The 18,154-nt window shown below is 38.8% G+C and overlaps 1 protein-coding gene across 2 annotated transcripts in view; it reads right to left on the bottom strand.

Annotated features, from left to right (window-relative positions):
- Window positions 1-18,154, bottom strand: part of WARS2 (tryptophanyl tRNA synthetase 2, mitochondrial) — a 93,818-nt gene that overhangs the window by 45,123 nt on the left and 30,541 nt on the right. For both annotated transcript variants that reach the window (XM_061186102.1, XM_061186103.1), the window contains exon 2: window positions 7,410-7,667. In XM_061186102.1, the coding sequence (XP_061042085.1) occupies window positions 7,410-7,667 (258 nt within the window). The remainder of the gene's footprint in view (window positions 1-7,409; window positions 7,668-18,154) is intronic.

Raw genomic sequence — 18,154 nt, 5'->3', positions numbered from 1 at the left:
AGACATTAAAAAGGGGGTTCAGAGAGCTTCAGTAACTTGCCCAGTGTGTCACTACAAGAAGAGATCATGGGGGCTTCCCTGGTGGCGCAGTGGTTGAGAGTCTGCCCGCCAATGCAGGAGACACGGGTTCGAGCCCTGGTCTGGGAGGATCCCACATGCCGCGGAGCGACTAGGCCCGTGAGCCACAATTGCTGAGCCTGCGCGTCTGGAGCCTGTGCTCCGCAGCAGGGGAGGCCGCAATAGTGAGAGGCCCGCGCACCGCGATGAAGACTGGCCCCCGCTTGCCGCAACTAGAGAAAGCCCTCGTACAGAAACGAAGACCCAACACAGCCATAAATTAATTAATTAATTATTTAAAAAAATTTTTTAAAAAATGGTACCCATTCTCATAATTTAAAAAAAAAAAAAAAAAAGAAGAGATCACAGTGAGATTCAAACTGTACCTGGCTTCAAAGCCCATACTCTTTCCACTACCGCCCTGATCGTAAAAAATAACTCTTCTTGGAGGTGTCATTAAGATATGACCTAACCCTGTAGTCCAGGATGCAAGCAGCACAAATCCTACAGCTTCTCATCAAGTCACACATGAGTATAGATCTAGGCAAGGAAGTGGTACTAGTGGAAACTTTTTAGAGAAGGAAATAACATGAGGAGTTTGAGTTATATAATAATTTTCCTAACTTCTCTTTATTATTTATGCCATGGGCCATTTAGAACTTTTGTCTCTCCCTGGAAACTTTGGAAGTGACACCAATTTTACAAATAGATTCCTCAAGACCATTAACCTATATAGAAGTTTGTTTGCTTCCTTCCTATTACGAGTTGAATGTACACCTGTTGGTGGTAGCCTAACAACTTGAGAGTTTAACAAATACAAATATGTACTCAAATATGCTTCCAAAATTACTAGAATAAGTGAAAACACAAAAGATTCTCTGTCCTAGTTTAGGGTTTGGCTTTTTACCTCTAAGATAAGGGACAATGAATGGGTCAGGTACAACTTTTGTTTGTATTCAGTGAGCCAAGATTCACGTAGTCAGTTCCTTTGGCCCTTATTCAGAAATTGGTTCCTCCATAGCCCCCTTTCCTTTATTATTATTATTGATTTTAGTTTCCTGGGAAACAAAACCTACCTCTAATTAGAGAATGAGGCCACATTCCAAAGCTGCAGATTCCATTCTTCTCCCTTGACTCTTCCCTGGACTGCTTTGGACCCTCTGTAACATGATGTCTGATGGTCGAAACTGTCCTTTTCTCCCAGCCTTGGCAGAAAGCCAGTGCCTAAAGCTATGAACTCCAGCTTTTATCTTCCATCTGCAGGGTGATTCAATCCCAAGCAAAGTAACAACTAAAGATGTGGAAACATGCACCTCAGAGGCAGCTGTGGGAATCAGATTGGATCTGCACTCGGACCTGCTAGAAATAAGAGACCACTGACTTTGGCATTGGCATGGAAACCTCTGCCAAGCACACACATAGGCAGGCGATCCCTCTCCCTCTCCCTCCCACGCTCTCTCTCTCACTCACACATGCGCACACACACACACACACACACATACACATGCCCACGCGCACACACACACCTTTCAGAGGAGAGGCTCTGTAAAATTCTCCACATATGGCAAACATATTGTAGGCGAAGCACCATGACTAGAGGCCGGTGGCAAAGAAAGAAAAAGAAAATAATGAGAAAAATCTTCAATAAGTCTAAATCGTTCCAGTCAGACCGCTGAGAAAGAATGCAAAGGACTGGAGATAAAAATTATTGGTAAAATCAGCATTATAACATAGCTAAACTCTTTCCCTATTTCAAATAATTACTAGAACTTACTCTGGTGTCCAACAATGGCACCTGGGGAACTAGTCTTTATATTTATCTGTAAGTACTTTACTTAACACAATGGATATACAGGAAAAGAGCCCTTACATAATATAAAAAATATTTTTCTCTAACTCACAATTTCAAAAATTCTTCATTTTACTTGGAAATAATTGTCTGTGAGGAGATGCAGTTATAACTAATTTTAACTGGTATTGGCTCCCAACACTTTAATTCTAATTATTTTCTAAATTCCTATCATATTCAATGATCAACTAAATGCTTAAATGTACTGCAAAATTCTCAATATAAACTAACAAAAAAAACCTTGTTAAAATTACACAAATAATCTCTAATTTATGTTTTATAAGTTAAGAATTGATTTATCAAATTTTCTCAAAATAAAACCAGAAGAGGGGCTTCCCTGGTGGCGCAGTGGTTAGGAATCTGCCTGCCAATGCAGGGGACACAGGTTCGAGCCCTGGTCCGGGAAGATCCCACATGCCGCGGAGCAACTAAGCCCATGCATCTAGAGCCCGTGCTCCGCAACAAGAAAAGCCACTGCAATGAGAAGCCCGCGCACTGCAACGAAGAGCAGGCCCTGCTCGCCGCAACTAGAGAAAGCCCACGCGCAGCAACGAAGACCCAACGCAGCCAAAAATAAATAAATAAAATAAATAAATTTATAAAAACAAACAAACAAACAAAAAACCCAGAAGAAAATACTCTAACTTCTGCTTTAAAGAATTATTGGAAAAATTAATCAGATCATTTGAACACAAAATAACTTGTGATAAAAGTGGTGGAGAGGAAGAAACACTGACCTGATGTCCTCAGGGGCCTCGTGCTTGAAGGGCTTTCTAGAAACTGAGTTTAAATTTTTACCTTGAGGGTAGGAGAGAGGTGCTGATGTATTTTAAGTAGAAAGATGACCATGGCTACAATGTGGGGAATGGACCATTGATTTGTGAGACTGAAGCAAGAGTGAAAGGGTAATTTACTAGTCCAGGGTCTTCAGGTCAGCTCTGGCTCTGCACTGCCCCTCTGCCATCAGCTCCTGAGGCAAAGGCATGGTGGGAGACAGAAAAATGTTCTCTCCCCATGAGTACAGATCTTCCTCAACTTACAATGGGGTTACGTCTTGATAAACACATGGTTAAGCTGAAAATATTGTAAGTTGAAAATGCATATAATACACCAAACCTACCGAACATCATAGCTTCACCGTGCTCAGAACACTTACATTAGCCCTATAGTTGGGCAAAATCATCCTGCACAAAGCCTATATTATAATAGTGTTGAATATCTCATATAATTTATTGAATACTGTACTGAAAGTGAAAAACAGAATGGTTGTAAGTGTCTTGGTTATTTACCTTTGTGATCTCGCGGCTGACCTGGAGCTGCAGCTCCCTGCTGCTGCCCAGTACCACAAGAGAATATCGTACTACATATTGCCAGCTTGGAAAAAGATCAACATCCAAAATTCAAAGTACAGTTTCTACTGAATGCATATTGCTTTCAAACCATCATAAGTTGAACCACTGTAAGTCAGAAACTGTCTATATAGCTTCCAAAAGTAGGGCCTTAGGAAGAAAAAGGAGTCCTGGATTTGCCACCTACAAGCTGTTATGACCTCAGGTAGCTAATTAAGAAGATATTATTAAGCATTTACTAAGTACCAGGCACCTCTCAGAGATTTTCTAGTTACTTAATCTCTTTATACCTTAATTTATTCATCTGTGAAAAAACAGTAATGCCTAACTCATGCACTGTTCTGAAGATTAAAAGAGAGGTCATATACATGAAACGGCTGGTAAATCTTACACATTTAAAGATGCTCTATTTTCTTTTCAATCCCCCTCTACTGAAAACTCCACAGGTTGATAAAGACAGTTGTTAATTAATTGACTTTTGGATAGCAAGACATAAAATACAAACACCATGATGATTCTTTCACCTACTAGAATGTGGCAAATATGGGGCCAGGTCTTTAAAATAATAATTGTTTCAAGGCGACTAGCTTAGTTAATTATACTTCTACTTGAGAGTGGTCCTAAGAAGCAAAAGCCAATACATGCCTTCACAGTTTCAAGATAAAGCATCAGGAAGAACTTCCCATCATCCTCCATGAACGGCTTGAAGCTTTACAGCATTCTAGAGGAACTGATATCTAGGCACTCCTTTCTAGGCACTCCATAGGCACTAAGTAAGCATAGTTTCTAGTCAAACTATTATAAATGGTGATAAGCAACTATGTGGGATGGCAGTTTTTAGCCATTAAACATCAGCTAACACAGATTAGTGAAAAGAGGAAGCACAAAAAATTAAGGTTTATTTTTATGTCCAAAAGAGCTGATTTTATAGCAAATAAAAGAAAACCTGATTAACATATCAAAGGCATGAAAAAAGTGGGAGCATACAAATGAACTTATCTACAAAACAGAGACAGACTCACAGACACAGAGAACAGACTTGTGGTTGCCAAGGGGGAAGGGGAGTGGGGGAGGGATGGAGTGAGAGTTTGGGGTTAGCAGATGCAAACTAGTATATATAGAATGCATAAACAACAAGGTGCTACTGTACAGCACAGGGAACTATATTCAATATTTATGTAATAAACCATAATGGAAAAGAATATAAAAAAGAATATATATATGTATAACTGAATCACTTTGCTGTACAGCAGAAATTAACACAACACTGTAAATCAACTATACTTCAATTAAAAAAATACATACCACATCAGGAAAAAAAAAAAAAGAAAAAAGTGGGAGCATAAAAACCAAAGTTAAAAAAATTTTTTTAAGTGCAGAAGGATTAACTTTACAGGAAATAAAACTTGATCAACAAATCAAAAGGCATGAAAAAAACAGACTTAAGATCCATAATCAGATGTGATGCATAGACCTTGGCTGGATCATCATTCCAACAAGCCAACATTTTGGAAGACATTTTGGGAGAATCAGCATAATTTGAACATGGACTGGGTATTAGATGATAATATGGAATTATCATTAACTTGCTAGGTGTGATGACAGTATTGTGGTTATGTAAGAAAATTTCCTTAGTTTATAGAGAGGCGTGCTGAAATATTTAGGGCATGAAATGTCATGATGTGTGGTATCTGCTATAAAATACTTCAACAAAGAAAACAACATTGGCTAGACAAATCACAAAATGTCAGTAAATGATGGGGGTAGAGTATACTCTTCTCTCTACTCTTCTGCATATATTTAAAGTTTTCTTTATTAAATATTTTAAAAAGGAAAGAAAATCTGATAAAATATCCGTCCATCCATTGAGTTGTAATAAGGTTGGTTGCCCGAATTAAAGAAGGAAATGGCCCAGACCAAGCATGTCTTGAGGACAGAAAGACACCTAAGGAAGTCTTTAATACTGTCTTTGTGGGACAAATTGTGAAATGTGGGCTGATGAGTACTTTCTTCAAATTTTACTGGCAAACTATCGAAATTCCCCCAAGGGAGCTGAAGTCAGGGATGGTAGGAGGGGGAACTGGGAGCCAATTTAGAGGCCACTGAGGAAACAGGCAACACCAGTTGCCTCCACTCTCTGACCTAGACCCACATAATGAGCTCACTAGTTTGGGAACCAGTGAGCTCATTACGTAACATAAAAAAACCAAAGGGAAGGTGAATTTTTTTATCCCTCACTTATGAGAATGTTCTTACAAAGTCTCCCATATTGTGGGTTACTCTTTCAATTGCTATTTTGAACAACAATGTACCATGTGGAAGAAGATACCTCAATTATTGCAAATTTTATACATTTATGGAGGTCACTGCTAAAAATCCTTTACAAAGGAGAACATTTTTAGAATATGGTAATCATTTCTGGGGCTATGAGCTCGAAGTGCAAGTACTGGATGTGATTGTAAATAAGCCTTTAATTTTAAAGGTCACTTTAAAAAGCAACTGACAAAGTGGTTACTTTGTGGAGATTAGACATTTTCACCTACAAGAAGTATGGAAAAAAGTACTGAGAATACAATTTTTAAAAAGAATATCACGTAAGGATCAAAAGAGAGCTTGTATCAAAAACAGCTAAGATGGAGTGAAGATGGTATGCTTTGGAAAATGCATTAGGTGACTCCAAAACTGGCTCTAATGATGACCAGCATTATAATGTCAGAGATGGATGTGAAGAGTTTGGATAAACATTGTCTCATGAAATATGAGAGGCACCTTCCTTTCAGAGAGAAGGTAGGAGTGCTTCTGAGGTAGGACAACCAAGAGGGTGAGAGATCTAGGGTGAGCTAGTTTGAAGAAGGCCTATGGGACAAGGACCTGGAGGGTAAGGATGGTGCATAATTAATGTCTCCAAGTTTGGAAGAGCAGTCATGTGGAAGACAGAGTTGATTTATTATGTATTTTTAGCGAGAAGTTAAATGAGTGGCTAGAAGTTACAGGGAGGCGGGTGTTTGATCAATATAAGCCAGTACTTGATAACAATTACATCTGTCCAAGATTGAATCTGAAAAGTCATACGTAAGGAAAGGCTTCCTGACCAACTGTAAAAAAAGGAAATTGAGGTAAATTGCCTTTATGGTCATTTTAATGATTAGATTCTACTATTCTATCAAATTATCTCTAAGCTGGCAACAAGTTTAAGTTGATAACTGCATTTAGTTTTTGAAGATACTCTTTTCATTGACTACATATTTTTAAATGGTTGCTCTGTGTAAATCATTACATTAAGTTCTGTGGGTGATTAAATATATACACAAATAATGATCGTCAGAAGTTTATGATCAAGAAAGGAGTTGTACACATGTATAACACGTTCCACACATGCATACATGTTAACATGTGCCAAAACATGTATAACATACCATTCCTTGGCTGGGGCTTTGTCACCAGGTTAAAGCAGACATGTAATAAGGGCATGATCCAGTTAAAATTTTCACCTTCTTTGCTAGGGAGTCTCTTAAGCGCCTTGTCTCTAGTCCAGGTTATCTGCCTGTCCAAGAGTAAACTGATTCATCCATAGTAAAGATATGAGTCAAATATTTTGGCTTTGTTCTAAAGCCTTTCTTGGCTTGGACTCAAGACACTGGACATTGTCTTCCAATTTCCCAGCTAGTTCTCTCAAATCTTCTCAAAATTTATTATACGAAGAATGAACATTGGGAATTATCCAATAGACCTTCCAAATGCAATACCCAATAAAGCAACATCGGAGTTACGTAAAACCATCAGTTGCTAAAATTCTATCCCTCATCACCAGGAGACTAGTCAACAGCACGAATTCATCTGTTTGAATGCAACCCAGTACAGAAAACAATTCCAGGGTTAGAAGTACTAATGGGATACAACTTTTTGGTTTATGAAGCATTATAAACTTACCTAGTACAGTGGAGGAAAAGTTGAAAATACTATTGCATTATAATAATACTCAATGATACGAATATAGGGAAAACATGAAAATGAAACAGTCGCATTTGATGAAGTCACACTTGAAGGGTCAAAAAAAAAAAAAATCAAAAACAGGAGCTATATAAACCATTCGATTTTTTCCTCAATCTGAAAATAAAAAAAAAAATTTCTCGGTTCTAATCTGAGAAGCTGACCTGAGATTGTTGGAAAAGGATGCTCTTCTCTGGGTTTATGCCGCAGGCGAGAAGAGCAGCCGTCATGTCCAAGATGCTCTGCCGGAGGACGGCTGGGTCTTGGGGGACAGTGATGGAATGTAGGTCAACGATGCTGTACAGCACGGAGTCATGTTCGTCCTGTAATCTCACCCAGCTCTCAATGGCTCCCAGGTAATTGCCGAGGTGGGGGATTCCTGTAGGCTGAATGCCAGAAAATATTCGCTTCACGGAATCTTTCTGGAACAAAGGAAAACAAACAAAATTGCTTTTGAAGCAGAATCCATGAATCCTATGCCCATGTTTGATGGCTACGCAATTTTTTTAACTGCAATCTGACAGTCATCATCCTTAAATGCATTTATTTTGTAAAGCACTATGTTAAGTGCTATTAGGAGACAGAAATGATATTAAAAAAATCTTTTTTTGCACTTAGAAGCTTACAAACACAAAGGCACATAAGAAAAGGTCTGTATCTCCAATCTAACTGGAGATAGAGGATATGCTTATGAAAATAAAAGTAACAGTACAGTATGACAACACAATTGTGACTGGTTTGGAAAGGTAAATAGTGGGGTACAGGCAAGAGTTCCCAAGAGGAAAAGATGACTATGGTTCTGGCGGTCAGTTACAGAGACTTCAGACATAGAATCAAATTTCACTGGAGATTAAAGGGGCTCCAGGGGTTTTTCACGTGACTTCATTCATTTTGCAGTTAAGGCAATGAAGGCCTTAGCATTAGGGCTAAAGGCTACTCTTACTTAATTCAGTTTTCTTTAAAAATAAAAGAATTTGAAAAAGAACAGATACATGTATATGTATAACTGAATCACTACGCTGTACACCTGAAACTAACACAACATTGTTAATCAACTGTACTCCAATATAAAATAAAAAAATAAAAATAATTGCTGATATTATAATTTAATGTGCAGGATCTGGGCTAAAAATTAGGAAACCTATACTCTATTTCTGATATTGCTTCTTGATAAAGTTATTTAACTTCTTCACGCTTCAGTATCCATTTACTTTTGATAAAATCATAGTTGGTTTTTTATTTCTTCAAACGAAGTTTTTAATTCTGCATAATTTTTTAAATTATAAAATCATTTTTGACATGGTCATGCTAACCCATTGGTCTATACTGTCTATTATTGAAGTTATAATAGGAAATGAGAAGAAAAAAAAATGTGCCTCCGTATTTGTAAGCTTTTGAGTGCAACAAATTTTTAAAAAATATTTTCTGTTCTAAATACAGATAAATGATAAAATGCATCATTATCATTTTTAACAATAATAAAAAATTACTAATAACAACCATAATTTACTGGACAACTACTATGTTTCAGGCATTTATGCTCAGTGCTTTATATGCATTAATGTATTTATTCCTTATAATATACAATATGGTAGGCATATGATTACCTCTAATTTACAGATGACAAAACTGAGGCTCACAAATATTAATAGATTGCCTATGGCCACACAACTAATAGGTGGAACTGAAATTTCAAGTCAGGTATTACTGACTTCAAAGCTCATGTACGCTCCTTCCACTAGCTACCATGTTTTGCTTAACCACCATCTATTAAGACTTCATTACATTCATTGCATTATTTTGCAACGTTTCTGTTGCAACAAAAAAAAGTTATGGGGAAAAAGAAGAATATTCTCCACATGTATATTTGTGTATGAAGTGCCAAGTCTCTCCAGTGTACATAGGTAGGAGTTGAACTGCTGGATCATAAGGTATGCATACGTACCTTCAATTGTACTACAGCATACTAAACTATTCCTAAGTATCAGTACGTAACAATTTGCAGTTTCTACCACCAATTCCTATTGTTCCACATCCTCACCAACGCTTTGCCAGTAGTTCTATTTTTAGCTAACTGATGATATAGGGTAGAATCTCATTATGGTTTAACTGCATTTCTCTGATTATTTATTAGAGAAGTTGAGAACTCATGGTTTTTGGTATTTTTATTTCCTCTTCTGTGGAGAGCCTATTCAAGTTATTTTGCCTATTTTTCTCAGCTTGGATTATCTTTTCATTGATTTAAGAATTTTTGTATATTCTGGATCCTATTATTTTGTCAGTTACATGTGTGGCCAATATATTCTCTCATTATGTGGTTATTTGACTTTATGTTATCTTTTGATGAAGAGATGTTTTTCAAATATACAATTTTTGACCAGATTTTTATGTCATAGAAGAAATCTTTTAATATCCTGAGTTCATGAAGATATGTGTATATATATACATACATACATATATAAAGCATATGTATGTGCATGCTTTAAAGTTTTATCTTTCACATTTAAGTCTGTATCCATTTGGAGTTTTTTGCATATGGTGTGAGGTAGACATCTACTTTATTTTCTCTCCTTTTTCCCCCCCTATATGGATACCTAATTGTTCCATTGCCATTTATTGAAAAGATCCTTTCCCCACTGCTCTCTGGAATGCCACTTCAGCATAAACCAAGTATCTCTATATGTCTGAGTCTGTATCTGGTCTTTCTATTCTGTCTCATTGGTCCATGGTCTATTTGTCTATGTCTGCACCAGTACCACAGCTGCCTTTTTAATAAGTCTTGGGACCTGGTGGAGCAAGTCTTTCTACCTTCTTCTTCTTCTTCAAGAGTATCTAACCCACCCTTGGTCCTTTATACTTCTCAATACATTTTAGAGTCATCTTGCTAAGTTCCAAGAGAAAAAAAAAAGCAACCTGTTGGGGTTTTTGATTGGGATTGGACACTGAGTCCATAGATTGCTTTGGGGAAAACCGACATCTTTATAATACTGGGTCCTCTAATCTAGAAAACCATATAGTTTATGAGGATCTAACATAAAACATGATGACTATAGTGGATAACACTGCATTGTATAATTGAAATTTGCTAAGAGAGTAGAACTCAAATGGTCTCTCACACACACAAAGACAAATATGTGAGGTGTTGGTTGTGTTAATAATTAACTAGGTGGGGGGAATCTTTTCACAATGTATATCAAATCACCATGGTATATGTACACTTTAAATACCTTACAATTTATTTGTCGATTATACATCAATAAAGCTGAATTTTTTTAAAAAAAGAATGTAACATTAAAAAAAGTCTTTATCTTTATATCTAACATTAGCTCTTAAGAGCTAATCTACTTTAGATGTGTGAGTGCCAAGACTACTTATATTTTGCCCTTCCCTTTTCCCAAGAATTTCAAATCCTACAGTCTATTTTCCTATATCTGCTTATTTTCCTCTCTATTCCTGAGATAGCAGCCCTAAAATAGAATGCTACATCATAGTTCCATGATCTAGAATTGTACTTGATATAAGCACTCAGGAGACCTAAGAGGTTTGTGGCTCTGAGAATATGAAAAATACCTCTTAAGTAACTGAGAACAAATATAATATTACCACTTAAAATCATACACATGTACATACACACACATGAGGCTGTCAAATGACTAACTCCCCAAATCATAATTTAGAGACATTACTTTAAAAATAGTTTGTAGCTGAGAACTGAGGCTGAGAGAGAGAGAGAGAGAGAAAGAGAAAGAAAGGGAGAGAGAAGAGTTAGCATAGAATAAGTACATATCAGTGAGGCTTCCTTCAGTACCTTAGGACCTTAACCAGCCCTGGGTTCCTGATATGGGAATAAGCAAAGGAGCTTTCAGTGAGGTAAAAAATGATTAATGGGCTTTAGGGACTGATTGATGAAGAGAGAAAGCAAAGCAGAAAAACAAGCTCTGAACTTAATAAATGAAGAGGAAAAAAAATGCCATCCAGAAATGCTTGACCTAGGATGAAAGGGGACTGTTTATGGTCATATAAAGGATTATAAGGACCAGGAATATCAAGCTGAAAAAAAAATATGAATATTTCCACACAAATTCCTCCATGTTCAAACTAAGGAATTATTCCCTGAGAGAAATGGAGAAACTAATTCTTGGGAAAACTAGAAGAGAAAAGCACTAGAGGACAGACTATGAGAAAAAAGAATTGTGACCAGTGGGAATGAACTAGATATGATCTAATACATCTTTTTCATTCTCTAGTTTCTGTGATTCTGTATATCCAGGCAGAGGGAATGATGTTATCAAGAAGTAAGAGCAACAAGAAATGTTTTGTTCAATTTTCAAGGAGCTATTAAAAAAAATACAGGATCTAAATGAGAACTGGATTCCTGGTCTTAAAAATATACAGAGAGTGTCTTGCACTTCTGCGGTGAGTTTATGTTCCCGTCTGTTCCCCCTGCAAGAGTCAGCAGGCAGCCTGACGGCATGGCAGGGGAGATATGCCTGGTACCATGAAATCATGGGGCTGGAATGTGGAGTTTGGGTGGTGGGAGGATGGGGGTTCTGTGTTCAAAAGCACTAGAGTTGGAAAAGAATGAAAATGAAAGGAGCATGGGCTTCCCAGTGGACAGAAGGCAAACCACAAAGAAAACAGCTTCAAGACTAGCCCACAGGCATTCGCTCATGGGGAAGTCTAGAGCATCAACCTTCAATCCCATCGCAATGCACAGAGAATGAAAAAAGGCGCATTTTACAGAATAGGTCTTCATTTTTATTTCAGGTGTATTTCCTTAACAAACGCCACTTCCAATCAATACATGCATTGGCTCAATTTGTAACAGAATCAGCATTACCAATGGGCAGCTTCAGCCCTGGGATTTGATATATTCCAGAAGACAGGGTGGGAGTTTGAATCAAAGAGATAACAGACTTATCAACCTGACAGATGTAGCTAAAAGCATTCCTGTCATAAGGTACTGAGCATATCCCAAGTTCATAATTATCATAATTTCAATTATTGCACCCAAAAGCAATTAAAAAATCCCAAGCTGCTAATCATGGCAAAAGATATTTTTTGTGATTAACTAAAGAGAGCTTCTGATTTTAATCCCAAGTGAATAAAATACATCAAAAGAAGGCTGCCTACCAGCTTTGAAACACTTTCAACTTTGGTATGGTGGTAGGAACCAAAGACTTCAACTAAAGACTTCAAGATTCTTATTACAAAGTCCTGCTTGTGTCCAGCTGTAGCATCAATTGTGCATTCATCACACCTGTTTTAACTATAGTCGACGGCAGACCAAAAACTTGGCTGAGCAAGCGCTATGTCTAATTGGTTCCATGAAAGGCATGTTATCATGGATTGTGATAAAAAAGGAATCAACAACATTATCAACTAATTTGGTTGAAAATTTCTTTTTGTAAGTCTATTTATTCTTCTAAATAAAAAATACAGCTTAAGAAGCTCTCTGTTGGTGCTTCTCAATTCTATCATGTATGTCACCCTACTATTTCAGTCCTAGGCCCCTCGCATATGTCTTCAACACTTTCTTGAAAATGTCTATACCACCAATTAGTGATATAAGAGCTGAAACATAGGAGACCCGGCACAGAAAAATAGCACTTCGGTCCTGGCTGGGAGGATCCAGGTGCTTCTCTGAAGCTTTCTTTGGCCACAGCTCAGCATTGTTCTGCCACAGTCAGCTCTTTCTTCCAGAAAGTACAGAGGGCTCTGGGTCTGGTGAGAAAATGCTGACTCAGCACCAAGAAGGAGAAAAAAAAAAAAAAAAACTGGGTTCATTTCTGCTTAGAAATGAAACCAGATGCTCAGACCTAGGACTCAACATAGTAAATATTAATTCAATGTAAGAGAAAGCAGGTCTTATGTCACCCTCAAACAAGAAGCAATATGTCGGCCAACAATTAAAACTGCAGGAAAAAATTATTTTTAAAAAGAAAAAAAGAGAAAGGAGTGACTAATCCACTAGACTGTGAGGTCCATAAAGGCATAGATGAGAAGTACTTAGCGACGTATTATTAGGTCAGTGAAATAGTTTGAAAGGAATAAACTTGGTTTTTTAAAAAAGTTTTTTACAGACTTATTTAAGCCACTTCCAGATTTTAAGAGCTGTGCATCTATTTTCCCTCGGTGCACTGCGCTATCCTTCTATCATGCAGTAGAATGCTTTTGCAGATGGATTTTCATTCTTGTGCTGAACTTTAGCTATCAGAAACATTCCCTGGCACTTGCATGGACCTCATCGGATGTGAAGGAGGTAGGAATTACTGGCCTTACTTTCCAGGGAAGGACACTGCAAGGTTAAGTAACCCTCACAAGATCACAGGCAGGTGGTTAGATTTGGAACCCAGCTCTCAGCCCTGGACACCGAGCTCTGTCCCCTTCCTGCGCACAGGGCTGCATCCAATTTAGAACTTCGTGACTTCATGATTGGTCTGGCCTTTAAGTATCCTCACTCCCACCCGCACCTCCCCTCCACACACACGCTCTCAGAAAGGGAAGGTGTGCCACAGAGTCGTTTCCTGAAAGGCCCAGGCACACAGCTGGTGGCACACCTGGGACCAGAATCCAGACCTCCAGAGCTCTGCTCACCAGACCACATGACGCTTTTGCATATTTATCACGTTCTTTTCTTCTGCAGCTATTTCTTTTGTACCTCAGTATCTCTTTGGGCTTATTTTCTTCAGGCCTTTTTTTTCTGTTTTCTTTCTTACTTGTCAAATAGCATCTCAGTGAATGTCTCCCCATCACATAGAGATGATGCAATATAAAATCTGGGGACTTTGCCTCCTAGGAAAGACTGCATTGTCACCTCAGGGCAGCTAAGTTATGTTTAAATGCAAAGCTTATATGTAGGTACAGAATAAACTGGCAAGTCCTTTTAGTTTTTATTGGAAAAATGACTAAAACTAGATTAATATATTACCTAAACACAACATACATAATTATAATATGATATGTAGTGAGAAACACTTTTAATTTCTAGTGACAATACTGCTTCCTAAACCAAACCAGCCAGGGTCAAATTCTTGACATAAACATCTTAACCACCACTACATAATTTATTTTTATATTGGATGGAACAGTAAATACAGGCAAGAGCTCAAGAAATACTAAAATTTTTAAAGTATAAAGAATGATCTGAAATGCTTAGGAAAATACTAGTTTTTCCTCATAAGAAAATTTGAACATTGATCTTAAAGTGTTAGATCATGCTGGAAAGATACGATTTTATCATTGTCTTTTGTGGCCAAATAAAGGTATATCCTACCCATTATCACTGGTTACAGATCCATGCCTGTCTGGTGGTCCCATCTTCAGCTGACTATCTGAGAACATTTATCCTTTTACAGCTGCTGAGAGATTTGGCTCTCCACACCTAAGTCCTCAGACTTTTACTAAATGTGTGGTTTTAAAATGTCTCTTTTTTAGTTACATGCCCATTTTCAAATGTAATATTCTTACCAGACATGTCTAATATGTAGAAGAGCCCAAAGAAATGCTTGGTGTATGGATAACAGGAGAGTCAGTGAGGGAGCCCCAGTAGGCAGCCCCCTGCGGGCTTGTCTGCCCTCACCCCTGCCAGCCTCTGAGGGGCTTCCTGGAGCACAGGTTTGAAAACAACGTGATTCAGGACATTTTAAAAATATTAATAGTTTGTTGAAAAAAAAAAATGTTCTTCCTCAGGGTAGTGGGAAATATACAGAAGAAAGTTCTCAAAAAAAAAGTCTGGGGCTTCCCTGGTGGCGCGGTGGTTGAGAATCTGCCTGCTAATGCAGGGGACACGGGTTCGGGCCCGGGTCTGGGAGGATCCCACATGCCGCGGAGCAACTAAGCCCGTGCACAACTACTGAGCCTGCGCGTCTGGAGCCTGTGCTCCGCAACAAGAGAGGCCGCGATAGTGAGAGGCCCGTGCACCGCGGTGAAGAGTGGCCCCCGCTTGCCGCAACTAGAGAAAGCCCTCGCACAGAAACGAAGACCCAACACAGCCAAAAATAAATAAATAAAATTTAAAAATTAAAAAAAAAAAAAAAAAAAGAGTCTGGGATAAAAATGCACATACCACACACACAGACTTAGCTCTATGCATTAAGTCTTCTCATTTCTCCCTCTGGGTTAGGGTTCAAAGTTTATGTGGCAGTTAATCCCCTTCCCAGTTGTCCTCCATCATCCTCCACGAGAAGCTGGCCTAGTTACTCGCCATTCTTGTATGGCTCATTCCCCTCTGCACTCAGACTGTTCCCTCATCCTGGATGTCCTTCGCCCCCTTCTCTGCCTGGAGAAGTTCCCGTGGTCTTCAAGGCCTAACAATCTCTCCTTGATTCTAAACCTCTTCAACATACCTTCTCCCTACCAAACACACACACACACACACACACGCACGCACGCACGCACACGCGCACACACACGCACACATACTGAGTCAGTCTCTCTCTCCAAGCAGAACAAATCCCTCTTTCATCGGTTCTTCATTATTGCACATATCACACGGGTAACTTGGTAAATATTTTCTTATTTGCTTAGTAAATATTTTCCCACCTATAATATGAGCTCTCTAGGGCTGGGGCTGTCTTTTTCATCTTTATATCCCCAGTATATAGCAGTGTCAGGTACATTGTGATGATCTAATAAATGTTAGTGGAATACATGACAAATCTCCCACCCCTACTCCCCACTTTGGCTCCATGTAAAGGGCGAAATAACTATACACAAAATGAACCAGATGTTCCAGTTATAGGCAGTTCCTAAACAAGTTATGTTCTAAGAGCTCATTTGAAAATTGGTTTTCTGAAACTCAGACACTCAATTCTTTAAATGGCGGTTACGGTCCTGGAAGGCTGCCCATCGAAGCCTCATTGAACCCACAGTATTTCTGAAGAATGGTTTTAACAGCACCATTTCAGCTGCACCTAAACACCATTCATATAATTGTTTCTGTGGGAAAGTGAAATCCAAGTTCTATTTTGGGACACTAGAGAATTACCTACCCTGTGGTGGCTCTGATTTTAAAGCAGAAAGCGCTTAAGGGGAGCAACCTGGTAGGAAGAGCAGCTTGTATTTGCATACAGACTTTTAAAATTAGATGTATGATAATTTGGAGGTGGGGCAACATGTGGGCACTTCCTTCAGCATGATTAGCATTCCTAACACTGAATTGTGTGTATATGGACTGTCCTGGAGGCGGCTGCCCTGGCCGCCATTGTTGGCAAGAAAGGCGCAGAAGGAAGGTGGAAGGAAGGCATTGGAGCAGGGGTTCCCACAGTGTATCTCCGTACCTGCAACATCACCCAAACAAGGACCTTGTTAGGAATGCAGATTCCTGGGCCCCAACCCAGACCTACTGACTCAGAAATTCTACGGGTGGACTTATCCCAAGAAAAGAAATGACAAGAGTTTTGCAATCTGTCCTTTGACAAGCCTTCCAGGGGATTCTGATGCCTGCTCCAGTTTGGGACGGGCTTTGGGGCACCAATATCTAGTCTTAAAGTTCACTTCAACTATATAAAATGAGGTACAGATGAAAACGCTATGAATAAAAAATAGAAGATACCGTCTAAGCCACCAGTTCTCAATCTTATCTGCACAGCGATCACCTGGGAGCTTAAAAAAATACCGATGCCTGGGTCCCATCCTCAGAGATTCTGATTTAATCAGTTTGGGATTTGGCATGAGCATCGCGATTTTTTGTGTGTCCAGGATTGAAACACCACTGTTCCAAGCCAACTACTACATAATTATTCTCCAAAACTGCCAATCTGACTGGAAACATGGAAACACACATACACACACACGAACACACAAATAGACTGTAAAAATGTGAAACGTTCACTTGCTTATAATTTACATTTCAAGGTAATAAAATCCCTGAGCATTTATGTATTAATGCATGGTCAGAGGCCCCTTTGGCTTCAGGCAGTTCTAGTATCACATGAAGGTCAGCAGATTATTATGGTCAACAGCTTATGAAGATGTGGCTAGAGTGTCTACATTGGTGAGAAAAGACACCTGCGACAAGTAAGCACACCATCTTCCACCGTTAGGTAAATTGACTTGACAATGCCCAGTTCCATAAATCCTTACGGCTCAGGGATTTAAGAAGCACGGGTAGCCCAGACAGCACCAAGAAAATGATCCCATTAAGAAGGTTTTGACATCAGAATTGTCATGGATAAAATACAAAATTCTCTCTGCATAGGATGCCCTTTTCTACCCATCTCCGTGTGTGGCAAACTCTCTAACTCCCTCCAATCCCTACAGAGAGTCTGAATTCAACACTCAAGCAGCTGTAGGCAGGTCTCATGGTCAGCTCAGCTGGTTGAGGAAAACCTGGACTAACAACTGGTGGCCTTGGCTAAGCAAAGCTGAGATGCCAGAAATTTTTATACCCAACAAATGAAATAACTCCATGACTTCTCAAGTGTTCTGAACCTTTGAGAGAGAGACAGTGTGAATTTCTTACAAGGTACTAATACTACAAACAGAGAAAAAGATTCTAAAGTTATTTTCCAGGCATAAAGATATTTCACCAAAAAAAATCTTGTTGACTATCCTGACCACTATTAGGAGAAAGAAGTCTCATTTTCCAGTGAACCATGGCTCCCTTTCTCATCATCCAACCTGTAGACTGACACCACCCCCAGGGTTGTTTCAACTGAAGCGTTTGCTTCTGTTCAGACCCTTCTGTCAGCTCATATTGTTAAGTCAACTTTAGAATAAGTTAGAAAAATGACAAAGTCAAGTGGTAAAATATGACTGTGATAACTTGTCTGGTTATTTACCATGGTTAAGCAGCAGGATTTAGCACCAGGTTGCCTGGGTTGAAGTCCTGGCTCTATTACTTATATGTTCTTGAGCATCTACAAAATGGGGATAATAATATACCAATCTCACAGGGTAGATGGGG

Source organism: Eubalaena glacialis, chromosome 3 (genome assembly GCF_028564815.1).
Source record: "Eubalaena glacialis isolate mEubGla1 chromosome 3, mEubGla1.1.hap2.+ XY, whole genome shotgun sequence".
In the NCBI taxonomy this organism is placed as follows: Eukaryota; Metazoa; Chordata; class Mammalia; order Artiodactyla; family Balaenidae; genus Eubalaena; species Eubalaena glacialis.
The sequence above is the reverse complement of the archived record's forward strand: the minus strand, read 5'-3'. Positions and strand labels throughout refer to the sequence as shown.